We start from the raw sequence: 27,650 nt of genomic DNA, 5'->3' as shown, positions 1-27,650 counted from the left end.
TATCCAATCTAAACCTCCCCCACTGCAACTTGAGACCATTACTCCTCGTTCTGTCATCTGCTACCATTGAGAACAGTCTAGAGCCATCCTCTTTGGAACCCCCTTTCAGGTAGTTGAAAGCAGCTATCAAATCCCCCCTCATTCTTCTCTTCTGCAGGCTAAACAATCCCAGCTCCCTCAGCCTCTCTCATAAGTCATGTGTTCCAGACCCCTAATCATTTTTGTTGCCCTTCGCTGGACCCTCTCCAATTTATCCACATCCTTCTTGTAGTGTGGGGCCCAAAACTGGACACAGTACTCCAGATGAGGCCTCACCAATGTCGAATAGAGGGGAACGATCACGTCCCTCGATCTGCTCGCTATGCCCCTACTTATACATCCCAAAATGCCATTGGCCTTCTTGGCAACAAGGGCACACTGCTGACTCATATCCAGCTTCTCGTCCATTGTCACCACAGGTCCTTTTCCGCAGAACTGCTGCCTAGCCATTCGGTCCCTAGTCTGTAGCGGTGCATTGGATTCTTCCATCCTAAGTGCAGGACCCTGCACTTATCCTTATTGAACCTCATCAGATTTCTTTTGGCCCAATCCTCCAATTTGTCTAGGTCCTTCTGTATCCTATCCCTCCCCTCCAGCGTATCTACCACTCCTCCCAGTTTAGTATCATCCGCAAATTTGCTGAGAGTGCAATCCACACCATCCTCCAGATCATTTATGAAGATATTGAACAAAACCGGCCCCAGGACCGACCCTTGGGGCACTCCACTTGATACCAGCTGCCAACTAGACATGGAGCCATTGATCACTACCCGTTGAGCCCGACAATCTAGCCAGCTTTCTACCCACCTTATAGTGCATTCATCCAGCCCATACTTCCTTAACTTGCTGACAAGAATACTGTGGGAGACCGTGTCAAAAGCTTTGCTAAAGTCAAGAAACAATACATCCACTGCTTTCCCTTCATCCACAGAACCAGTAATTTCATCATAAAAGGCGATTAGATTAGTCAGGCATGACCTTCCCTTGGTGAATCCATGCTGACTGTTCCTGATCACTTTCCTCTCATGCAAGTGCTTCAGGATTGATTCTTTGAGGACCTGCTCCATGATTTTTCCAGGGACTGAGGTGAGGCTGACTGGCCTGTAGTTCCCAGGATCCTCCTTCTTCCCTTTTTTAAAGATTGGCACTACATTAGCCTTTTTCCAGTCATCCGGGACTTCCCCCGTTCGCCACGAGTTTTCAAAGATAATGGCCAATGGCTCTGCAATCACAGCCGCCAACTCCTTCAGCACTCTCGGTTGCAACTCGTCCGGCCCCATGGACTTGTGCACGTCCAGCTTTTCTAAATAGTCCCTAACCACCTCTATCTCCACAGAGGGCTGGCCATCTCTTCCCCATTTTGTGATGCCCAGTGCAGCAGTCTGGGAGCTGACCTTGTTAGTGAAAACAGAGGCAAAAAAAACATTGAGTCCATTAGCTTTTTCCACATCCTCTGTCACTAGGTTGCCTCCCTCATTCAGTAAGGGGCCCACACTTTCCTTGGCTTTCTTCTTGTTGCCAACATACCTGAAAAAACCCTTCTTGTTACTTTTGACATCTCTCGCTAGCTGCAGCTCCAGGTGCGATTTGGCCCTCCTGATTTCATTCCTACATGCCCGAGCAATATTTTTATACTCTTCCCTGGTCATATGTCCAACCTTCCACTTCTTGTAAGCTTCTTTTTTATGTTTAAGATCCGCTAGGATTTCACCATTAAGCCAAGCTGGTCACCTGCCATATTTACTATTCTTTCGACTCATTGGGATGGTTTGTCCCTGTAACCTCAACAGGGATTCCTTGAAATACAGCCAGGTCTCCTGGACTCCTTTCCCCTTCAAGTTAGTCCCCCAGGGGATCCTGGCCATCCGTTCCCTGAGGGAGTCGAAGTCTGCTTTCCTGAAGTCCAGGACTTCACTTGCTCATTTCACTGTCGCCGAGTAAACACGACACACGCACACTTTAAAAAACCAGCTTGTTAGCCACAGTGCTGGGCTGGTTAGCACTGGGGACTGGCACAGGGGAATCCAGGGGCAGATTTGCTGGTCTGGGCTTTCACTTCCCGCTCAAGCAAAGGCTTGCACACGGCAGAGAGCTGTCAAGGACCAAGGGGAAGAGACAGACCTCTATTGAGGACAAACACGAAGAAGTCACCTCACAATATATGTAACTTCATTCGAAGCTTCCTCCCCACCAGCACGCTCAGTGATTATCAATGGAAGCAGCCAATGTTAACACTTCGCTACCTTTTCTCTGCCACTGTGGAAATGGCACATTTGACTCTGCTACACCAGAGCAATACCGATCCCATCTATCCATGGTGCATTATGATCCAGAATCACACACTCAGCTATTGCAATCCAGGACCCTGAGAACTGACCCTGGCTGGGATGATTTAACTGGGAATTGGTCCTGCTTTGAGCAGGGGGTTGGACTAGATGACCTTCTGGGGTCCCTTCCAACCCTGATATTCTATGATTCTATGACCCCATGACTTGTAAATTCAGCTTGATTTAATGCGTCCGCCCCTTATCGAAGTGTTTCACTGCATCAGGATTAAAGTTCCTCTCTAAAGTAACAAAGTGGTAGTAATATAGAGCAGTGCTTGAAATTTCCCCCCAAGAATCCAGGAGGAAACATGTTCTCAGCTTTCCCTTCTCCTTTCCTGCCGTGCAGTGGCTAAACATGCATCTTTGTGCAGCTCAGATGGTGTGGACAAGAGATGCCAGATGTATTTATGTAGCAGAGAGCATCAGTTTAAACAAACAGCAAGTTTTAAAAACTGAGAGGGATCTCTTTTCCATGCTGTGCTCTGCATAGCTCACAGAAACGTTTGCTGACAAGGGGCCACTTCAACTAGCTTCTCCAGAAGGTGGATTTGAGAAAATACACAAGAGCAGAAACTAGCTAGCAACAGAAAGAAATAATTACTTGTAATTTATCTGCCTCTAGCTGATTCTTCTTCTTGATATTTCTTGAGCCATTCTGGTTGTGAATGGAGAGAAAATGATACTGCAGCTGGAGCACGCTGTACGCATAATTGTCAGTAATGACAGCTCAGAGCCCTTATCACCCACATTGATCCAAATCAGAACGCCATACACATGAGCTGAAACTCCCCATCCCACCGTTTCCAGCGCATTACACAAAAAGGTACATTTTGCACAGAAAATGAACTTAGGAACATGCTTCCACCTAATTCTATTCGCGAAGCTTATCACAAATTGGAATTCTCAGCCTGTGATACTGAGTCAGTTTACAAGCCAACCACGTGATATACATACCAGAGTAACAATGCACATGAAGGATGGGGATTCAGCCATGGCAAAGAAGAACAGGATTAAACTATGTTCTCAGTAAGCTAGGGCTATGGAACAGTTTCCATATGAGGAGTGATTAATAAGACTTGGCCTTTCAGCTTGGTCAAGAGACGACGATGAAATAAGCATTTTCCCAGCAGTATCCAAGACCCTGAATGTAAGCAATCAGAATCTGAGAAAATGGTGTTGGAAAAGCAAAGAGAGAAAGGGATATATTGGTCCCTCAAGACAAAAAAAGAATCTTAGAACTAATAAAATAAATAAACAAAGGGTACTCTGCTCTTAGACCATTTCAACGAGTGCAGCATTCAGGTCCCCAAACATCTTATGTATGAAATCTCTCACATTGGTATGAAAGAGCACCATAAGACAAAGCCAACTGTTATGCCACAATCTGCCCTGAGTAGTGGGCATTAAAAGGGAAGGGATTGTGACTCTTACATTCACAATTCCCTCTCTGTTTCTCCCGTTGCTTCAGGGACACAAGTAATCTGCTACGTTACTACTTTCATAGCATATTATTTCCGCTTCTGCACCATCACCACCACACTTGTTGACACTTGGGAAAAAGGGGCAAAGCAAAGGGTCCATCCATTCTCCTTCCATCTACATGCCTGATTAACGACTGCGGGGAGACATGACAGAAGTCCGTAAAATCACGATTCGTATAGAGAAAGTAAATAAGGAAGTGTTATTTACTCCTCCTCCTAACACAAGAACTAGGGGTCACCCAATTAAATTAATAGGCAGCAGGTTTAAAACAAACAAAAGGAAGTATTTCTTCACACAACGCACTATAACAGGGCTCAAAAAAGAACTCAATAAGTTCATGGAGGATAAGTCCATCAATGGCTATTAGCCAGGATGGGCAGGGACGGTGTCCCTAGCCTCTGTTTGCCAGAAGCTAGGAATGGGCGACAGGGGATGGATCACTTGATGATTCCCTGTTCTGTTCATTCCCTCTAGGGCACCTGGCATTGGCCGCTGTCAGAAGAGAGGATACTGGGCTAGATGGACCTTTGGTCTGACCCAGTGTGGCCGTGTTTATGTTCTTATGTAGTAACATCCCCTAAGGCATTCCTTTGGAAATGTGTGGGTTTTTTTTCCTGTGGAGCCAGCCAGTTCACCACAGAGAGGTTACACATGGAGATGTCCCCTGCGGTGCAGGATGCCCTTGCCTCGCAGCCAACGCAGCACGCTCGGCCAGAGAGCGTATCTGTTGCTGTTCTGTTAAGTCCCATGTGATGAGGCTTCCACCACATCCCTGAGGCAGATTATTCCCCGGCCTCACAGATCTCATTTTCAGAAATGTAGGCTGATACTCAGCATATGTTTAAATTTCATCTCACTGTTCCGGTGAAACCTATGGTACCCCACCCACCTGACACCCATTCCAACGAGTATATTGTAGATTATCCCCCTTTGTTTATGGTCCTTCTGCCAGTTTTCAAGTCAAATGATAACACTGGTAGCTAAGCCAATTTTAGTTAATACTGAGATTATTATTTGCTCAGTCTCAATAACAAAGGCTTTACTAAAATCCAAATATATTACCACCCACTGCTTTCCCTGCCTTTATTAAATTTTGTAAATCTACCCAAAAGAGCAACAAAGTTTACCTCTAAAGATCTATTCTTTATAAACTAATGCTGCTTATTTGTCCCAATTCCATTATCTTCTAGACACGTAATGGGTCTCACACTCGACATCCATACAATTATTTTAGGAACATAGGAATTTCCAGACTGGATCAAACCAATGTTGCATAGATTATTATTGTTTATGACAACAGCTAATACCCGATGCTTCTGACGAAGGGGTTAAGAATCCCTATAATGGACAATTCCAGAATAAGCTGCTGATGGGAGAGGTTTCTTCTCAACCCCCATCACCTTAGTGGTTACTTAGGCTCTGAAGCAGGAGGATGTGTATTTCTCATACACATACATTTAATATTAGTGTGGATGTTCTCAAATCCAAACATTTAATCCTCTTTCAAATCCTGTAAGATCTTAAACTCAATATATTGTGTCAATGAGTTCCACAGGTTAAGTATGTATTGTGCTAAAAAGCATTACCTTTTCTAGTTTTAAACGTACAGCCCTTCATTTTACTGGATGTCCCAATTTTATTACATAGAGAAGTTAGATTTATGGGACATGAGCTGACAAGATTACTTTTCTTTTCCGTTTTCAGGACCAAATTTGCTTTTCTTTTGCTACCTCTGCAGTTTTGCCTGAGTTCTCAAAAATAATTGTCAATGTGTGGTAAATTCATACGTTAATTCCCACAATACTCTAGAATCCTTAACAGATGCATTGACTTGTGTTTAAAATTTGTATTCCTTTAGCACAGTGGTGTGGAAACTTTTCCAGTCACGCCCCCGCTACCATTAACGGAATCCGTCCGCGCCCCACCTCCATTACTGCACAGCAGCAGAGCTTAGGCTGAAAGTGGAGTTGGGACTGGAACCAGGGATGGGGGCAGAGAGAGAATGAGGGCAGAGTGGAGCAGGAACAGAGCTGGAAGCTCCCTCCCCACCCCCTGTGAGAGCTGGCCTGGGACCCACTGCATGCCCCCCCCCAACATGTTTTATAAGATTTTCCCCACTTCCAAACACCCCAACTATTTTTTTTTAATTTTTCTTTCAGAAGACACATTTTTAAAAGTACACTGTCTCAGTCACTTGTCTCGATAAATAGTTCGTTATACTGCATCCCATATACCAGTGACCTCCTAAGAGTGCCGGGACTAATTCACCAGTAATTCCATGCTAGCTTGGGGATCAGAGTGGAACCCAGTGATGGCAGTGAACATCAGGAAAATCTTACCTTCAACGACAAAGGGTAAGATAGGGCCTAAAGCATGTCCAACGAGGTGCCGCTGGAGCTGCCCTCTCTCTGTAACTTTACACAAAACTAAGCAACTGCAGGTTTTTGTGGCAAATTCACTCAGCCAACAAGCAGTCAGAAATCTAGAATGGGCCTACGTGCTTTTGAGACTTTTACCCAAGTGACTCAGGTGCTTAAGTTCCACTGACTTTTAATGATATTTAGGCTCCTAAGTCACTTAGGTGCTTTTGAAAATTTTACCTCTTGCAGCTAAATCACGGGATTGGTAGTTGGGAAAGTTGAGCTCTTCTCCTAAACTCTGTCACAGACGCACTGCATGATCTTAGGCAACTCACTTAACCCCTCTGTGCCTCAGTTTCCTCATCAATAAAATTGTGCTAATCCTGAGATTTCTTGAAGAAAGGTTTGGAAGGACAAATTCACTAATGTTTGCAATGCAAAGCAAGATCCTCAGATAGATGGCACTATAGAAGACTGCATATTACCTATCAAGGAAGGCAAGTAAAAGCACAGAACAGGGATGTGAGAATTGAGTTTTAGGTTCTAAAATGTTCATAAATTAGCATGCAATTGAGGCGTGGCCTTTGTGTTCAAGGCAAGACAACACCACCACTCATGCTCTGATCTAGCGCCTTTCATCAGCAGATCTCAAAGCACTTTAAAAGGAGGTCGGTGTCATCCCCATTCTACAGCTGAAAAAACTGAGGCAGAGAGGGGAAGTGACTTGCCCAAGGTCACCCGGCAGGCCAGTGGCAGAGCCAAGAATAGAACCCAGGTCTCCTCAGAGACAGTCCAGTGCTCTACCCAGTAGGCAACACTGAGCCCTAGTGGTTCTCCATTCTGCAAAAATTAGGAAGAGCTATCAACATGGGAAAGCAGCGTAGACACACCGCAACAGAATGCAGGAGTCCCAGTGTCTTGAAACACAAGAATTCAACTCACCTGAGTCTCAGTTGCTTGAGGGTTGAGCTAGCAACTAATATTCCAAGAGTTAACATGCATGTCCCAGTGACAGAGGGGGGGAAACACAACTCGCCCAACAAAACAACGATTTTGTACCTGTTTAATCTCCAGTGTCTTGCAGTTCTGCTGACCACTCTATGGCAGCGTGAATGGCCATTTACTTTCATTACAGCAAAGGATAAACTGACCTTTTAAATAGGGCGGTAACAACAATTTCAAGAAGGCAACTATCTCACTCCTCTGAAGAAGATCGTAACAGGACTGGAGAAATGTCAGCAAAAAGTAGATCAAGTGGTGAGGAAAATCTCAAAGGACAAACCCCACTCTGCCAAGATCCAAATGAGCACAGGAGTGATGCTGGAAATAGGTGAGCCTTTAAGGCTGCTACTTGGTGGGATTGCAAGAAATTAGCTGGAGTAAGATCACCACCTTTTTCTAGCAGAGCACAGCAGTGGTGTCACTGGTCACCCTACAGACACCAGAGGACACAACATGCACCAGAAGGGGAGGATATACATCGTAAAGATGACACGGTAACTCAGTTTAAGACTGGATAGGACTAGGTGGAAACATGCATTTTTTGTAGGCAAAGCTGCACATGTGGGATCTGAACAGAGAGAGGGAGGCAGCTGGCTGACTAGATTTCAGAAGGGCACCCCAAGCACCCAGGCAGGGTGGAATAAAGAAAGCACAGTGACACTTGAGAGAAACAGCCAAACAAGATAGGGAGGATGGTATCATTGGCAGATCTAAAGCTTAGAGCACCAGCCCCCTGGGATTGCAAGGGCTACCGGAGAGAAGGAGTGCCTAGAGAAGGAGTGTTTTATCTCTCAAGCACGACTCTGACTTCATTAGTCACAGTCACAATGAATTATGATGTCACAAACCCTGGATAAATCACGCAGGAGAAGGCAGCTGGGTACTAAGAGAAATCTACCAACAAATATACTGACAGACAGAAATGAAATGGTAATGACACCTAGGATATTAAGAGCACTTTACACTCATGAACCACTGTGGCAAAAGAACAACTAATCAATCCTCAAGACTCCGGAAGGTAGCCCAGTATCAATCATCAACCCCATTTCATAGATGGGTAAACTGAAGCATTGAGGTGAAGGCTTGTCGTAGGCTAAAGGGAATGCCTGTGAGAAGGCATGACTAGAAGTCTGAAGCTCCTGTTGCCCAGAGCAGTGCTCAGACCACTGGACCATACTGCTCTTCTTCAGAGAATGGAATTACAGGGGGGGGGAATACCATTTAATCTTATGCTGGCAAATATTCTCTCTCCCGAGCTATATTTCTTTGCATGCAACACTGGTTCTTTAACACTGTTCTCCAAGGTGAACATCAAAGCTTTCCAAAGTAAACTGCTTGAGCGCCCTAATCAGTGACCAGGTATATATGCAGACAAATTACACACGTGTGTAAAGAACAGAATTGCAAAGCAGGTGCCCCTTCCATTACCTGCCAAGTCCTGAGTTCTAAACCCTGACTGACACCTACAAGGTAGTACCAGCTGACAAAGGCTAGTCAGGAGGCAAGCCATGACTAACGCTCACTGTGCTAAGATAAGCTTGTTTTACAGCTACCTCATTTCTTCACCTCCCTCCCCAATTCCCATTTGCTTGTTTCACCCATTTGGTGTGTTCTGTTGTACCCTAGTCTGAAAGCTCTTTGGAACAAGGTCTACTTTTCCTTAAGTGTGTGGACAGCACATAGCAAAAACAGTTATAGAATCATAGAAACATAAGGCTGGAAGGGACCTCGAGAGGTCACCAAGTCCATCCTCCGGCGCTGAGGCAGGACCATGTAAACCTAGACCATCCCTGACAGGTGTCTGTCTAACCTGTTCTTAAAACCCTCCGATGACCGGAATTGTACATAGCTATATAGAACCACAACGGTATTCTATTATAACACAAGTTTAAGGACTCCTAAAAGCCTTCTTTGATACGATGCTTACAAAAAAAGAGTTGGGCAACTGGTGCGCTGCGACCACCGCCTGTCAGGCTGACCAATAGCATGTGTCTGTTTTCTTGTACTCCTGTCTGTATCCACGCGTTGTCTCGTCTTATAAGTTACAGTGTAAGTTCTTTGGGGCAGGAGTTGTCTTTTTGTTCAGTGTCTGTACAGGGCATGGGAGCCCTGCTCCTTAACAGGCTCCGGGGCACTCCTGCAATACAAATTAATGTCAGCAGCATAATGGAGCACTCCAATAATAATTATAATTATGGCTCCACACTACATCAGTTGCTGTGCCTAGCACAAGCAGCCACTAAGGCTCAGGTATGCAGAAAAATGTTTTGCATGTGGGTTAGGATTAAGGTTAGCTTCCAAGGCCAGAAGGAACCACTGTGATCAGCAAGTCTGACCTCCCATATAACACTGGCCTTAGAACATCTCCAAAACAATTCCTGTTTGAAATAGAGCATATCTTTTTTTAAAAATCCAATCTTGATTGAAAAACTACCAATGATGGAGAACCCAGCACAGCCCTTAGTAAATTGTTCCAGTGGTTACTTGCCCTCACTGTTCAAAATTGACACCTTATTTCCACGCTCAATTTGTCTAGCTTCAACTTCCAGCCATTGCAGTATGTTAGACCTTCCTCTGCTAGACTGAAGAGCCTATTATCAAATACACCTCTACCCCGATATAACGCTGTCTTCGGGAGCCAAAAAATCTTACCACATTATAGGTGAAACCGTATTATATCGAAGTTGCTTTGATCCACCGGAGCATGCAGCACACCGCCAGAACACTGTTTTACCGTGTTATATCTGAATTCATGTTATATCGGGTCACATTATATCGGTGTAAAGGTGTAGTTAGAAAGGTTTTTCCTAATATCTAACCTAAATCCTCCTGGCTGCAGATTAACAATCCTTAACATATTTGAAGACTTATTGGATTCCTCTCAGTTGTCCCTTCTCCAGACAGGCACAGAAGATCCTTATTTCAGGTTTCAGAAATAAACCTGGGGTATTCTATCTGCTACCCAAGATCCATAAAACTGGAAATCCTGGGCGCCCCATCATCTCAGGCATTGGCACCCTGACAGCAGGATTGTCTGGCTATGTAGACTCCCTCCTCAGGCCCAACGCTATCAGCACTCCCCGCTATCTTCGAGACACCACTGACTTCCTGAGGAAACTACAATCCATCGGTGATCTTCCTGAAAACACCATCCTGGCCACTGTGGATGTAGAAGCCCTCTACACCAACATTCCACACAAAGATGGACTACAAGCCATCAAGAACGCTATCCCCGATAATGTCACGGCTAACCTGGTGGCTGAACTTTGTGACTTTGTCCTTACCCATAACTATTTTACATTTGGGGACAATGTATACCTTCAGATCAGCGGCACTGCTATGCGTATCCGCATGGCCCCACAATATGCCAACATTTTTATGGCCGACTTAGAACAACGCTTCCTCAGCTCTCGTCCCCTAACGCCCCTACTCTACTTGCACTATATTGATGACATCTTTATCATCTGGACCCATGGAAAAGAAGCCCTTGAGGAATTCCACCATGATTTCAACAATTTCCATCCCACCATCAACCTCAGCCTGGACCAGTCCACACAAGAGATCCACTTCCTGGACACTATGGTGCTAATAAGCAATGGTCACATAAACACCACCCTATACGAGAAACCTACTGACCGCTATGCCTCCCTACATGCCTCCAGCTTTCACCCAGACCACACCACACGATCCATTGTCTACAGCCAAGCTCTATGATACAACCGCATTTACTCCAACCCCTCAGACAGAGACAAACGCCTACAAAATCTCTATCAAGCATTCTTACAACTACAATACCCACCTGCTGAAGTGAAGAAACAGATTGATAGTGCCAGAAGAGTACCCAGAAGTCACCTATTACAGGACAGGCCCAACAAAGAAAATAACAGACCACCACTAGCCGCCACCTTCAGCAACTAAATGTCACCAACTAAAACATCTCCAACGCATCATCAAGGATCTACAATCTATCCTGAAGGACGACCCATCGCTCTCACAAATCTTGGGAGACAGGCCAGTCCTTGCCTACAGACAGCCCCCCAACCTGAAGCAAATACTCACCAGCAACCACACACCACACAACAGAACCACTAACCCAGGAACTTATCCTTGCAACAAAGCCCGTTGCCAACTCTGTACACATATTTATTCGGGAACACCATCATAGGGCCTAATCACATCAGCCACATTATCAGAGGCTCGTTCACCTGCACATCTACCAATGTGATATATGCCATCATGTGCCAGCAATACCCCTCTGCCATGTACATTGGTCAAACTGGACAGTCTCTACGTAAAAGAATAAATGGACACAAATCAGATGTCAAGAATTTTAACATTCATAAACCAGTCGGAGAACACTTCAATGTCTCTGGTCACTCGATTTCTGACCTAAAAGTGGCTATTCTTCAACAAAAAAACTTCAAAAACAGACTCCAACGAAAGACTGCTGAATTGGAATTAATTTGCAAATTGGATACCATTAACTTAGGCTTGAATAGAGACTGGGAGTGGTTGAGTCATTACACAAAGTAAAACTATTTCCCCTTGTTTATTCCCCCCCCCCCCCCATGCACTGTTCCTCAGACGTTCTTGTTAACTGCTGGAAATGGCCCACCTTGATTATCACTACAAAAGGTTCCCCCCTCCCCCCTCCCCGGCCTACTCTCCTGCTGGTAATAGCTCATCTTAAATGATCACTCTCCTTACAGTGTGCATGATAAACACCCATTTTTTCATGTTCTGTGTGTATATAAATCTCCTCACTGTATTTTCCACTGAATGCATCCGATGAACTGAGCTGGAGCTCACGAAAGCTTATGCTCAAATAAATTGGTTAGTCTCTAAGGTGCCACAAGTACTCCTTTTCTTATTTTAGGGAAGAAGGTGGGTAGACAAGGGAAAGAGGTCCTGTCTTTAATGACAGGCAGCATTTCCGCATTGTTATCTCTACCCACCAGCCTCAAGCAAGGTGCGCTCTTGCCTGACACTCCACTGGCCCACTCTCCAGCAAGGGAATCTGTGTCCTCTCTGGTAGGTTCTACAATACTGCTGCATCCTCAAATGAGGAGAAAGGCTCCCTGCTTCTCCGAACAAGTACGGAAAAGCTGAACGGTCTTCTGTTATTCTCAGGGGAGAATCAGACACACCGCAGGCAAGTCACCGAGTATCAATCAGGCTATGAACCAGGGTGAAAGCAGGACCTCCCTGAAAGCAGCTGCAGCAGAGCAGCTGGCAAACAAATTACCCCAAAGAACTAGCATAATGACAGGTTTCAGAGTAGCAGCCGTGTTAGTCTGTATCCGCAAAAAGAAAAGGAGGACTTGTGGCACCTTAGAGACTAACCAATTTATTTGAGCATAAGCTTTCGTGAGCTACAACTCACTTCATCGGATGCACGAAAGCTTATGCTCAAATAAATTGGTTAGTCTCTAAGGTGCCACAAGTCCTCCTTTTCTTTTTCCCAAAGAACTAGTTACCCCAAGTATCTGTTAATTAGGGCTTATGAGTGTAGAGTGTCCCTGACATCACCACCAGTTCTTCAAGCTCATCTATGGCCAGAGGAGGACCTGGACAGAGTTAAGATGCCTCTGCATGATTCATACAACAACCAAATGTGACAGGAAAAATGAAATTTAAGAGAGAAACCACAGCCTTTCCAAAACTTGCCCCTGCAAAGCAGGAAGAGATTAGGGGGAGGAGTGAAAGGAGAATCAATAAATCTTAATCTCATCCACAATGATCTGGAGCTCTTATTAAGTAAATTAATTTAAGTTAATTTAACTCGATCATGACTCCTGATCACAGTGATTTAGTGAGGGGGAAATTGCATTAGGAAAGGCCATGCTCACTAGATAGAAGAACGGAAGAAAATTAGATCCACTTAGCAATGTGAATTAATATGGAAATAGCAGGTGTAAATTTAACCTTATCAAGAGCATGAAAATTATCTTCATAAATTTGTAGAAATAGCCCCCAAGTTGCTTATAAATCTATTTAAAACAAAAATATTACAAAAAGTGCAGTAAAATTAATTTAAAATACACTCCCATCTATCGCCTGCAGAAGAGTCAGCGGCAGGGCGAAGTTTAATGCAATCTAGCAATGAGGGAAGAAAGCAACCAATCACTGAGGAATTAGCACTGGGTGCCTGTGGCCGAGCAACAGCACACCCCAGTCCCCACTCACAATCCTGAGAGACACATTAGTCTTCTGTCTCTGGCCAACTGCTTCATGGGATTTGCCTGCAATGGAACGAATGCCAGAGACCCCACCCCATGCTGCAAACTGCAGGGTGGTTTCCCCTGAAGCAGCATGGCAATACTCTTTGCAGAGTCAAGCTTTACAGAGTGTTCGGTGGGTTAGAGATGTGACCCCACTTGAAGTCCATTAAAGTGCCGTATAAATCAAAAGGATTATGGCAGCACTGAAGGGCCTATGCCCATCCCATGCAGGCCCTGAATGATCTGGATTTTGATAGCTGAAACTTCCCCATCCCTACGTGCTGCAAGTGCAGCGGCCACGTACACCCAGTGCCACCTTTAGGACTACACTTTACAGCACTGTGGCTCAGTGCCAAGCGGACATTAAAAAAAATGCAGTTCTCAGTACCATATCAAAAGGTAAATCTAAAAGGCTAATAAATCACTGCTGCTTAGCCACTCGACAAACAAGCTGCAAATTCAGCCGAAGGAGGGCACTGCGTGCATGTGCTAAATCTCACCACTGTCACCAACACAAAAAGCTGGCCATTATCTTCGCATAAGCCCCCCTTGGCCCCCGCTTGCTGCTATGCAGCAGCCGTCAAACACGTCTGAGATCCCTTTGCCTCAAGCTGGGCTTATTCCCAGCACCAATGGCGCTCATGTTGGGCTGTATTGTTTAGTATTCGGCTGCTATTTAATACGTTACAGTAGTACCCCAAGACAGTATTGGGGCCCCACCGACCTAGGAGCTGTACAAACGCATGGTCTCTGCCCCAAAGAGCTAACAATTCACTAAGAGAAGTAACATACAACGGGTGAGGCAGAGAGAGTATATTCCAAGCAGAGTAAAACAACGTCAGTCATCACCACTTGCAACATCACTAGCAAACAAGGCAGCAGCGGGCAGATTTTTCAGTGGTTCTGAATTAGACCTCCTTCAAAATGAGCCACTTTCTAATAGTGGGGCAAGATGAAATGTGACTGAAAAGAGGTCGTTGGACCATTGAAACAAGAGACGGACGAGATCCACTCACTTAATCCATATCTCAATCTTCCTCCGAACAGTGCAGGATGGCTCTCTGCTAGAAATGTCTCTCCCCAGTGCTTCATCCAGTCCAGTTTTTAACAACCCGAACATTGGCTCTTCCCTCCTCCTCCCCCTGAGACAGTAGCTCACAGTCTACTAGATCATTTTTTTATTCCACATCCAGGAGACCGTTATGAACAATGGAGTATAAGACAAAGGTCAGAATTACAGAAAAAGCGTTTGCCATGTCCTGACCAGACGGTCCGTATGATGGATCATATGCAACAAAGGTAATAGCAAGACTGAATCAGAGATTTATCTCTTCTTTAAAATATAATTGTTTTAATTTGCTGATGGCACTTTATTAAGATCTGTATGAAACAGCCATAAGATCTAAGCCACACAATTTAATGAAGTCCAAGATTAATAAGTACAAGAGGATTCTACAAATGGAAGCTCTCATCCAATCAAAATGGAACAATCAGATTACTTCTCTATAAAATGACTGCTCTGGTGAGGAAGACTGATGGTGTGACTCTGTGATCTCTGGTCTTAATCACTGTCTCTAGCCCTGCTCCTCCCCCATTTTAAACCACAAGTCCCCTCCTCTCAGTCAGATGCTCAATCAATTAGATGTTCAGATTGCATGGTAATGAGTAGGGTATGAGAACCTGAACAGAATCAAATCGAGGAGGGACTTGTCTCTCTGTCATTATGGTTGAAGCTAGCTTCCCATTCTAAGCCTCGTTTTGCCCCACCTCAATAACATCACTGATATTAAACTTACCCATTTCAAGTTTTACAGGGCTCATCTTACCAAAGAGCAGAAGCTTTTTTTTTCCTGCGAAGTTTGGTACAAATACAAGTAATCTTCCTCTTTCTTTAGGGTTGCCTCTCCTAATCTTGAATTGATCTCGTGAGTCAGATTCGCATATCAAGCTTCGTAGCGATGCCATGTCATGATACAACACGACGACGCTCCATACAAACAGCGCTGGACCACCCAACACCCCCAAGTTCCAGTGACTCTGCATGTGATTTCAGAACCCTGACCAATCCACAAGTAGCGCTTACAGGACGCAAATCCCCCGCACCTCCGTTGATAAAATTGGGACAATTATGGAATCTGATGGGTGCCACCCTCTTTCCAGGCCCCTGTTAGAGAAACATTATGTGCAGAAACACTGAAGTGGCAGTTTTGTCCAGACCCCTCACAGAACATTTATGGTCACAAAAAAAATAGAAACAAAAATCAACTTTCACTCAGGCTTTCAGATAACTGGGCAGTAACAGAGAGAATGGTCATTTTAACAAGACTGGCTGTACCACATAAAGAAAGAAGCAACTGTTTCAACCAAGGTAGGTTCCCCTTAATGGATTTAAATAAAAGAGCAAGATTCAATCAATGCTGCTTGTTCAGGACGAAAAGATACACTCTCAAATATACTTAACTCGAGATAGGAAGGGGGCAACTTCCAGGCTGATGGGGATGTAATGGCTTTGGTTAGGGGCAAGTTTCCTGGCTTATCACCATTCGCTCTAGGGTCATGTAGGCATTGCAAACAAAACCCCTGTAGATGCACAAAATGACCTGACAAATTGCAATGTGAATAACAGAGTTATAGTGGACAACACAGTAAAGAACTCCTTGCTAGTGGCGACAGCGCCAAACAGAAGTGATCAGTTTAATCCCAAAACAATGAAGCATCTGGACTTAATTTAGTAAGCAATTTACATTTAACACTGGCACAAACCTGAAAATAATTTATCCTGAACAGTTTCCTTGGCCACTATTTGTCCTGTCCCCTCTGCTATGATTAAATGGTTCTCTCCTCCCTCTCTGTGAGGCTACTGCCAGTACCAGTGTCTACAGCCATGACACTGATCAGAACTTGACAGATTCGATATTATGATTTCAGGGCAGAATCAACCAGAAGATGAGCTATCAGGACTAAACTTTCATTTACATGCAAATATCTACCACTGTAACTACCAACAACAAATTATGAACCTGTGAAATGCAGAGAAATTTAAGGCCTGGTTTACACTACAGAGTTGGGTCGGCTTAACTACACTGTTCAGGGCTGTGAAAGTTTCACGCTCTTTGCGATGGAGTTAAGCCTACTTAAGCCCTGCTGTAGACACTGCTAGGTTGGTGTAACAATTCTTCCATCAAACTAGCTATCACCTCTCAGAAAGGTGGATTTCGTACAGTAAAGGGAAAATCCTTTCCGTCACTGCAGTAACTGTCTACACTGCAGCGCTACAGTTGTGCCGCTGCACCGTTTCTAGTACAGACATACCCTGAGATTTTAGCCTAACATATTCGCAAGAACACAGTGTACAAGCCCCTCCTCAAAACACTAATTGGGCCAGCCTAGAAGTAGCACAAGGACTGGTTTGACTGTGTGATTTCCTATCGCGGAATGACAGTCGTGGGTATTTGTGGATTCTATATAGAAGATAAAATATGAACACATGATGATATCTTGATGGAAAAGCAACGCGGGGGTAGGGGGAAAGAGCAGGAAGAACCCATATTTGATCTGTTTGTAAACAGTTAAACACAAAGAGTTGGCACATCTGGTTCATAAAAGGAAGGTGAATTGGAGGAGGGTCCATGACTCAGTAGATGCCTTCCGTGAAGTGCAAGAGTAATTTGTAGATTAGTATGGAGAATAGGGCATGTTCTCTGGGGGACAGCGTGACCTCAAGACCTCTTGATGCCAATTGACAGAGGACACCGAGGTACATGGGGTATACGGATCCCATGGGTTCACCAAAAGGGGTCATTGTAAGGGTCTCTACTGAAAGCCTGTGTCACACTGGTTATTTAATCACTGAGAGACGTATGTACGAAAATATGTGAGGAGTTGTGTACGTATGCTGAAAATTATGTTTTCTAGGCCTTGTAGTTAAAGGCAGGTCACTCCAAGGTAGCATGTCATGAGACAAACTTCTCCAGACAGGAAATGGGAGAAGTATCTCCCTGGTGAACCACTATATATTGTGCATCTCACAAGAGAAGTCTATTAGCATCCTAATAGATTAGCATAGGCAGAAACATTACCTGGATGTCACAAGTCGCCTTGTCTTCCAGCTGGGAACAGGAATGCTGAAGAAGGACGACGAACTTGGAGACGAAGCCACATTCTTCTTCACTATCCTGTAGCGAGTCTGTACGACTTTATTAGCCCCAGGGCTCCTTACAAGGTGCAAGCTGGACCCTGGAAGAAAGTAAGCAAAAGAACAACCTGAAAAGTTCTCATCCTTAGGATGTATATGATTACGGGTGGGAAGGAGGAGAGTCACCTACATAACTAGTTCATACTACGTAGAGAAGAGTGGCTTCCAGCTAAGACTAAGGAGAGCTAGTCAGCACTTCAGCTACTTATGATCCCCAATTTAGTCAGAAAGTAATGCCCCCAAGTGTGCACATACACACACGTGAACATGTACGGCACAAGCATTCAGATGTATTATGGGGGTGTTCACGTTTTTCTGTGCCAGCTAGAAACTGGACAAAATGCAACATTGTCTGTTGCAGTTACTATGCTCTGACTGTGTCAATCCTCATTAAGCTCACATAGTCTAGCTCATGCTTATGGACAAAGAGGTTCTAACTTTCAGTGGGTCATTAATACACGAAGTCTGTGAACGACACGACTAGTTAGCCAGATCTGTTTGAGAGAGAAGTGATCAGTACAGTTGACAGGCAGAAGATATTTTCATCCTTGGTTATATCTCTGCACACTATTGACTGAAGCAGGCATTTCCCCACTGCATCTTAAGGAGTACAAATATTCCAGCCTTCCTACTGCACAATGGTCTTTTGAGACATTTCAAACACATTTAGAAAACACACCTTATCCCTGACATCTACATTCTGACTAGATTTATGTATTTAATCATTTTCATAATATTTTGCAAGATGATCTACAAGCCAGTTTTTAATGCGGAATGCTTCATGCAATTAACAGTTATATGTTTGACTCTGTTTTTCCTCTCCTTGATAGTTAGCAAATTTTTTTCACAGCTTTAAGGAATGCGTCTAATTGCCTGACTTTTATAACATACAGCTATAACTGCCCAGATAATTAAAGCTGACACTACATGCTGAGACTAAATCTTCTGGTTTTATAACCGATTTAAAGGGCCAGCTGTGTTTTTTGGAGATCCTCTAATTAAAATTACTGCAAGATGGAAAGGGGAAAACCAGACCCCACTTTTGTGTTTGCCTAATGCGTCCCTTGTTGGGAGAGGTGGGACAAGTGCAGCCCAAAAGCTAAATTTAGTATGTGGTGATAACAAGGGTGATAGGGGCACAGAGTTACCACTGCACGCATACAGGCATATTCCAGCAGTCGCATCAGTGCTAAGTACTACCATAGGCAGAGCAGGTTTTCAGAATGTGATGGCAATAACTCCTGTGCATCAGAGCTAAAATACAGGTACTCATTTTTCTAGTTCATTCAGAAGCTGGGTCCTAGAGTTAATTCAAATTCAGCAACTCAGTACCTCTGTTAGGATCTGGAGGGCGGGAATAGGGTCCGCATCATGAATCTCCCATCCCAAATTCAGACAGCGGTAAAAAAATCTTTAACACATGGGAGAGGCAAGAGAAAGCTCAATAGTGCAACATGTCACTGGAGATCTTAATAATAAAAATGAAGATAGCAACTTTCCCCATAAATTATAGTGGAAAAAACACCACTACTGACCGAAGAGAGCAATATTTAGGACTAGAGAGATCTTCAATTCTGCCTGTTAAGTGTTATGCACACTCATGGCACTATATAAATAATGTCATCATTCTATACAGTTGTGACAATGTGAAAAGGGCTCAGTGTAAATAAATCAAGGCATATCTGGAAGCACATTTCCCATACTGAAGCATATACAATTAGGACAATAATTTTAATCTATCATTTTCCCTTCCACTACCTTCAGCTTTTACAGTTATATTATAGGTTTTACATTAAACAAATATTCATATTAGGGCTGTCAATTAATTGCAGTTAACCCACACGATTAACTCAAAAAAGTAATAGCGATTAATCGCAGTTTTAATTGCACTGTTAAACAACAGAACACCAATTGAAATGTATTAAATATTTTGGATGATTTTCTACATTTTCAGATATATTGTATTCTGTATTGTAATTGAAATCAAAATGTATATTATTTTTTATTACAAATATTTGCACTGTAAAATGATAAACAGTATTTTTCAATTCACCTTGTACAAGTACTGTAGTGCAATCTCTTTGTTGTGACAGTGCACCTTAAAAAATGTAGATTTTTTTTGTTACATAACTGCACTCAAAAAACAATGTAAAACTTCAGAGCCTACAAGTCCACTCAGGCCTACTTCTTGTTCAGCCAATCGCTAAGACAAACAAGTTTGTTTACATTTACAGGAGATAATGCTGCCCTCTTATTTACAATGTCACCAGAAAGTGAGAACAGGCTTTTGCATGGCACTTTTGTTGCCGGCATTGCAAGGTATTTATATGCCAGATATGCTAAACATTTGTATGCTCCTTCGTGCTTCGGCCACCATTCCAGAGGACATGCTTCCATGCTGATGACGCTCGTTAAAAAAAATATGCATAAATTAAATCTGTGACTGAATCCCTTGGGGGAGAACTGTACGTCTCCTGTTCTGTTTCACCCACATTCTGTCGTATATTTCACGTTATAGCAGTCTCGGATGATGACCCAGCACGTTAGTTTTAAGAACTCTTTCACAGCAGATTTGACAAAATGCAAAGAAGGTACCAATGTGAGATTTCTAAGGATAGATACAGCACTCAACCCAAGGTTCAAGAATCTGAAGTGCCTTCCAAAATCTGAGAGGGATGAGGTGTGGAGCATACTTTCAGATGTCTTAAAAGAGCAACACTCCGATGCAGAAACTACAGAACACAAACCACCAAAAAAGAAAATCAACCTTCTGCTGGTGGGATCTGACTCAGATGATGAAAATGAACATGTCGGTCCTCACCGCTTTGGATCGTTATCGAGCAGAACCTGACATCAGCATGGATGCATGTCTTCTGGAATGGTGGTTGAAGCATGAAGGGACATATGAATCTTTAGCGCATCTGGCACGTAAATATCTTGCGATGCCATCTACAACAGTGCGATGTGAACGCCTGTTCTCACTTTCAGGTGACATTGTAAACAAGACGTGGGCAGCATTATCTCCTGCAAATTGTAACCAAACTTGGTTGTCTGAGCGATTGGCTGAAGTAGGACTGAGTGGACTCGTAGGTTCTAAAGTTTTACATTGTTTTATTTTTGAATGCTGTTATTTTTTGTACATAATTCTATATTTGTAAGTTCAACTTTCATGATAAAGAGATTGCACGACGGTACTTGTGTTAGGTGAATTGAAAAATACTATTTCTTTTGTTTTTTTACAGTTCAAATATTTGTAATCAAAAATAAATATAAAGTGAGCACTACACTTTATATTCTGTGTTGTAACTGAAATATATTTGAATGTAGAAAACATCCAAAAATATGTAAATAAATGGTATTCTATTATTGTTTAATCGTGCGATTAATTTTTTTAATCACTCGACAGCCCTACTTCAAATTGTTAAAATCAGACCAAACAATACTTTTTAAATACAGCAAATGCAGAGGTTCAAGCATGCAAGTAGGAAATCCTTTAAGAAGACTGCCTGATTAAGCTTCTTATGCAAACCAGCTCGTTTTGGCAAGGACAGGGATATTGGGTCCAAAGACTAAGTTTTTTTGGTATATGTTTGTACAGTGCTGAGCACAAAGGGGACTGGATTCCCTATTGGGGCCCTTATTTGCTACCACAATGTAAATAATAATAAATGCACTGAAATAATCTTATGAACTGTAATGTTATTTAATAGGCTCAGCACAAAACACATTATAATGCTTTACAGGATGACAGGATTCTGCTGTAGGGAAACCCATAGAAATAATGCTTTCTGGAATTATCAGCATTAATAAAAGTAGCAGTGCTATACAGTAGATTAAATACCAAAAAGGGTACATTAAGTTAATGTAAAGTATTAAATACCCACAAAAGCCAGGAAGTTAAAGCCAGCGCCTTTTAGTAAAAAACTCTGCTTAAACAAACAAAACAAACCCCACGGCTCTATAAATCAAATCAAATATTCCCAATACTTCTCTTCCTTCTCTCTTAATTAACAATTATTCACATTAAAAATGTTCTCTGTTTCTGAGATATTCCAGCCCCTTGTTCCCCACATAGAAGCCTATGGTTTTGACAAGCATTTCCAAATCAACCAGTTCTAAAAGACAACCAGTATGGAACAGGAAATAGCAGGCTGCAGACAGTGGGGAAATCTAAGGCCCTGTCTACACTTGGGACATTTAGTAAAAGTTTCCCATCATTGCAGACACCAGTTCAGTTCTACCAACGTTAGGTATCTTGGGAGCGCTAGCGGACACTGGTCCCATTGGTGGTTTCAGCACTATCTCATCTCACCTTGATCACAGTGGATCTAACTGACATGATGTAGCTAAATTAGTGTCAGCAAAGTCCCGCAGTTACAAAATTTCCCTAGTGTAGACAAGATCTATGAAAGAAAGATCCTGTTGTGTTGCAAATGTCCCTAGCACTAAAGACTGAGAAAGGGGATAGACTGAAAATGTAGAACAGAAGCTGAACAGTTTCTCATCTAAACAGAATGTTTATCAAAGGTTCCCCACAGTGGATTTGTTAAAAATGACTGTAAGCTCCCCAGAGCAGTGACTGCATCATCCTGTGTGTCTGTACAGCACACCTAGCTCATTTTGAGACCTACTGTACTATAATTTATCATATTATTGAGCCATGTCCAGGTCAGATGGTTTTGTTCATGGAACATCTATTTAACTTATTTGTTTTGATTTAAATAATAACTAAAAAATGCCTGTCCAAGACTCTGCATGCACTAATGCACCATTAACAATATCTCAGCAACATTAACATGATCAATTCAACAGGCGCTCAGCCACCTACAAAAACTCTTTTCCGCCCCTTCATTATCTAAGAAGCATACCCTCAATCTTCTCCCAAGCCCTATCTAACAGATCTAAACTATCCCCTCATCTGGCCTATTTCAGACCAAGCGGTGGTGCAAACTCCAGAGTCCTCACAGAGAGCTCTAATGATACCTAGCCTTCGTATGTTTTGCTATCCTCTAGAACAGTGGTTCTCAAAGCCGGTCCGCCGCATGTTTAGGGAAAGCCCCGGCAGGCCGGACGGGTTTGTTTACCTGTCGCGTCCGTAGGTTCGGCCGATCACAGCTCCCACTGGCCGTGGTTCACCGCTCCAGGCCAATGGGGGCTGCGGGAAGCGGCGCGGGGCAAGGGAAGTGCTGGCCGCCCTTCCCGCAGCCCTCTTTGGCCTGGAGCGGCGAACCGTAACCAGTGGTAGCCACGATCAGCTGAACCTGCGGACACGGCAGGTAAACAAACCAGTCCGGCCCGCCAGGGGCTTTCTCTGAACAAGCAGAGGACCAGCTTTGAGAACCACTGCTCTAAAAGAAAGTCCAGAGTTGGAACAAAAAAAGAAATGACTCCACTTCTCTGCGTGGCCTCAAACAAAGCCATTCACAATTCATATGAGGACACGTTTCTGCCAAAGCATCTATAATATTGCAGAGGTCCACCCTGGAAAGCAGTTCTGCCTCTCCCCCTTTAAAAGAAGGGGAATATAATGGTTGGGCTGACTCACTCTACACATTTCATATCCATAGATTTAATAAGACTACACTTAAAATTTCAGTAAAGCTTTTTATGGATCTTAAAAGTCATGAAGCTATTTTACACAGAGGTCATGCAGAAAAGCAGTGGCAGAAGTGTGAAGAGAACCCAGGAGTCCTGGCTTCCTGTTTCCCCTTGCCAACCATTAGACTACATCCTATTTCTAAACTTTCACATGTGTGTTTCCTCGCATGTAGGATCATAGAATATTAGGGTTGTAAGAAACCTCAGGAGGTCATCTAGTCCAACCCCCTGCTCAAAGCAGGACCAACCCCAACTAAATCACCCCAGCCAGGGCTTGTCAAGCCGGGCCTTAAAAACCTCTAAGGATGGAGGTTACACCACCTCCCTAGGGAACCCATTGCAGTGCTTCACCACCCTCCTAGGGAAACAGTGTTTCCTAATATCCAGCCTAGATCTCCCCCACTGCAACTTGAGACCATTGCTCCTTGTTCCGTCATCTGCCACCACTGAGAAGGGCAGAGCTCCACCCTCTTTGGAACCCTCTTTCAGGTAGTTGAAAGCAGCTATCAAATCTCCCCTCATTCTTCTCTTCCGCAGACTAAACAAACCCAGTTCCCTCAGCCTCTCCTCGTAAGTCATGTACCTCAGCCCCTTGATCGTTTTCATTGCCCTCTGCTGGACTCTCTCCAATTTGTCCACATCCTTTCTGTAGTAGGGGGACTAAAACTGGACACAATACTCCAGATGTGGCCTCACCAGTGCCGAATAGAGAGGAATAATCACGTCCCTCGATCTGCTGGCAATGCTCCTACTAATGCAGCCCAATAGGCTGTTAACCTTCTTGGCAACAAGGGCACACTGCTGACTCATATCCAGCTTCTCATCCACTGTAATCCCCAGGTCCTTTTCTGCAGAACTGCTGCTTAGTCATTCGGTCCCCAGCCTGTAGCGGTGCATGGGATTCTTCCATCCTAAGTACAGGACTCTGCACTTGTCCTTCATGAACTGCATCAGATTTCTTTTGGCCCAATCCCTCAATCTGTCTAGGTCACTCTGGACCCTATCCCTACCCTCCAGCGTATCTACCTCTCCCCCCACCTTAGTGTCATCCACAAAGTTGCTGAGGGTGAAATCTATCCCATCATCCAGATCATTAATAAAGATGTTGAACAAAACCGGCCCCAAGGGCACTCTGCTTGATACTGCCTGCGAACTAGACATTGAGCCGTTGATCACTACCTGTTGAGCCCGACAATCTAGCCAGCTTTCTATCCATCTTATAGTCCATTCATCCAAATCCATACTTCTTTAACTTGCTGGCAAGAATACTGTGTATTACTGTGTAATATGTACAGATCCCTGTAGGAATTTGCCTAAGCATGCTACTTTCATATGTGATACATTAGCTGACTCTTTACCTATGTTCTGACCTTATACAATTATTTAAATTAGGAATTTGTCAAATACATTACACCACCGTTTTTTGTTTTTGTTTTGGTTTTTTTGGGGGGGGGGGGAAGGGGGTTGGCACCTTTACAAGCTCTAGTGGCTGTTAATCAATCAGACATCCAATCAAACTCCTACTTAACATCCCTCACTGCCTTGCACTTACAAGTGATGTAAGAAATGGAGATCCCAAATTGTTGTGGCTTTCAGTTCCCCCTCCCCACCATTCCCAAAACACAGACAGACCGGCGTCCGGTAAACTGTATTCCACAGCGGTAATTGGATGTTGCATTTATACAGTAGCTGCTCTTCCGTGCGCGAGTCTCTGGCATTAACCATGTTCTGAAAGAGACTCTCCGAAGCAGCTCCGTTTTCTATTATTACTTGCTAGCTGAGGGGTTTTGTGTAGATAATCATGTTATTTAGATAGGATGTTGGTTTAATTCCCTTCATTACAGGCTCCCAGGGTTGTAATTTTTTTTCACCGCATGATGTATTCCCTGTGGCACATTTCACTCAAATCAAACACTTTACGCTTTTATTACAAACAATACCCCAGCGTCTCCCGTTATCAGCCCAGCACACACATGCACGCTCCTTGCAGAGATCCAGAGGTCAGTTCTAATGACTAATCGATCTCATTAGCTTTCCTAATTAAAAACTTTACTACCGCAATGGAAGACAAACTACAAAAAAACTGCTTGCATCATATTTGAATGGGATATGAGCACCATTTATCAGCCAGGGCTCACGGCTCATGCACACCAAAGTGCTCTGTGCATTGCTGAGATGGTGGTTTTACTCCGAGACATGCCTCCCCCGTGAACAATTCACACCAACCACACCCAAGGAGAAGAGGAAAGAAAAAACCTGGTGTGGAAACTTAAACACCTTATGGCTGACCTTCACAATGGCACCTTATTGCCATAAAAGTCTTAAAGCGATACTTATGTATGCATCCTTCCCAAGGTTCCTTATGAGCTGATGGAGTCAAAGAACCAAAGTGTGCCACTCTTTCGACTTTTAGGAAGATGTTTGAACGCTGTAACATCAAGGTGGCAAACCTCTCTGGTTAAGCTTCACGATAATCTACTTTGCTCTTCCACAGCACATTCTAAGTGGGTCTGTGCATTCATTCAGACACTCAACACTCATGAGAGCTAGGGAAGCATGATCCCCATTTTACAGATGGGAAATCTATGTGGGGGGAAGGGGGAAGAGAGAGAATAAACAGCCTTTCCTAGCATCACATAGGGAGTCTGTGGTATAGCCAGGAACAGAACTCAAACTCCAAGTCCTTTATCTTAACAATGGGATCATTCTCAAGGCTAGTATTCATCCATCTTCCATCATCTTCAACCATCAGTAATTTTCATTTGTTTTAATTTTTCCTCCCCCAAAATTACTGAATAGATAAAATAAATATTCAATGTGAGAGGACAGTCTAACTTTTTTATACAAAGTGACAAAACAGGATTGTTTCCCTAAAACCAGAATTTCTTAGAATGGATTTGTATGTCCATCCGTTCTCATGGACACAGGTTCATCTTGAGATCTTACATCCTCGCCAAATTGGGTGACCACGGAAAAAGACTACCTCCCTCTTATTTACATAGCACCCTTTACCTCAAAGGCTCCAATCACTTACATTTTACTTCTCCACAGCCACCATAGAACTCAGAAGCAGGAAAGACATTAGCCAATCTAGTCCGTCTCCCATCCAAAGCAGAATTCTCCTCTACATTTTTCAGCAATTTCTCCAATACAATTTTCAAGGAACCAAATAATGAGGCTTCCATCTCTTCCTTGGGGAGAATATGCCATAGCCTGCTGGAGCTCAGTGTTGGGCTGAGGAGCCAGAAAAACTTCCTAAATTCTCTGCTGCATAATTTCTGATGCCTACAATCACACAGGAGCTGTCCTGACAGAAAGACAGCATGTATGACCAGATGATGACAACTCACCACCCTTTGCTGTTTATTTCTGCAGGCCTTTGTTCAGTTGACTATGTTATTTCTCAAGAGATAGAATATTATTAGCACATGCCAAGAGTAGTAATAATCAAGCATGGTAAGTAGAGAAAGACAGTAAACTAGCAGCCATTGTTGGGATAGATTAACTAATCATCTAAACTGGTAGGGTAAATCCTATGTTCCTAAAAGTGAGAGGAATAAAGTACCCTAATGAGAAAGGTACAGTGCAAGGATAAAGAGTGGGAGCTGAGCTTCCCAGAGACAACTGATTTCAATTCCTTTGTAAAGGAAAAATGCAAGGACCAAGAAATGGGCCAGCAGGGCTCTGTAAAATGCTCCGATATCTGAGGGTCACGAGGATCCACATTGGAAACAGAGAGGGACTGTGGACCCCTGGTGGGGTCACAAGAGGCCATTAAGACTTGCAGGGAGAAAGCCATAGGAGCTGCCATCAAGACAGTCAGGAAGGGCAGGCACCAAACTGAACCCCAAAGTCAGTGGAAAATGGGCAATAGCAGAAGTTAAGTGTTTATTTTCCATTACTTGGAACTCAGTTCAGGGTAGAGGAGCCCCTGAGGGCAATGAACGCCAGGATTAGAAAATGAACGGCAAAGGTGGTACGTCTACAGCCATTCAGGGCTTTAGGGGAATCGCTGGAAAGAAGGATGAGTTCGCATTAGCCTAACAGGCTTCTACAAATCTATCAGGGAAGACAGGCAAGTGAAAAAGCAGGAGACAAATGAAACCAACAATAATTCTAGTGTGGCTCAGCCACAGAGCCACCTGTTTCAAAGGCAGCCTGTTAACAAGAAAACTAAAGGGGAGCAAGTATAATATACCATAGATACCGATCCTGGCTCTGTCTGAATTCCTTAGTGCAGGATCAGGGCCACAAATCAAAGAAGGGAAAAATTGAAAATCTTTACTGAATGTATATGAATGTGTATTGTAGAGGTCACCTGGGGGATAACCACAAGGGCTAAGATTACACTGAGACTGTGGTGGTAAAAAACACACAGAATCACAGCCAGAACCAACACAGGAATGCTCGTATCTGTTTTAAGTGT

General features: G+C 43.6%; 1 protein-coding gene across 2 annotated transcripts in view; it reads right to left on the bottom strand.

Moving 5' to 3' along the window:
• ZC3H3 (zinc finger CCCH-type containing 3) overlaps positions 1 to 27,650 on the bottom strand; it is a 351,773-nt gene that overhangs the window by 203,540 nt on the left and 120,583 nt on the right. For both annotated transcript variants that reach the window (XM_084620589.1, XM_084620590.1), the window contains exon 4: positions 17,511 to 17,667. In XM_084620589.1, the coding sequence (XP_084476715.1) occupies positions 17,511 to 17,667 (157 nt within the window). The remainder of the gene's footprint in view (positions 1 to 17,510; positions 17,668 to 27,650) is intronic.

The sequence above is a fragment of the Lepidochelys olivacea genome (assembly GCF_965140295.1).
Source record: "Lepidochelys olivacea isolate rLepOli2 genome assembly, chromosome: 2".
NCBI lineage: Eukaryota > Metazoa > Chordata > Testudines > Cheloniidae > Lepidochelys > Lepidochelys olivacea.
Note: the sequence above shows the minus strand (reverse complement) of the source record. Positions and strands in the feature narration are given on the sequence as shown.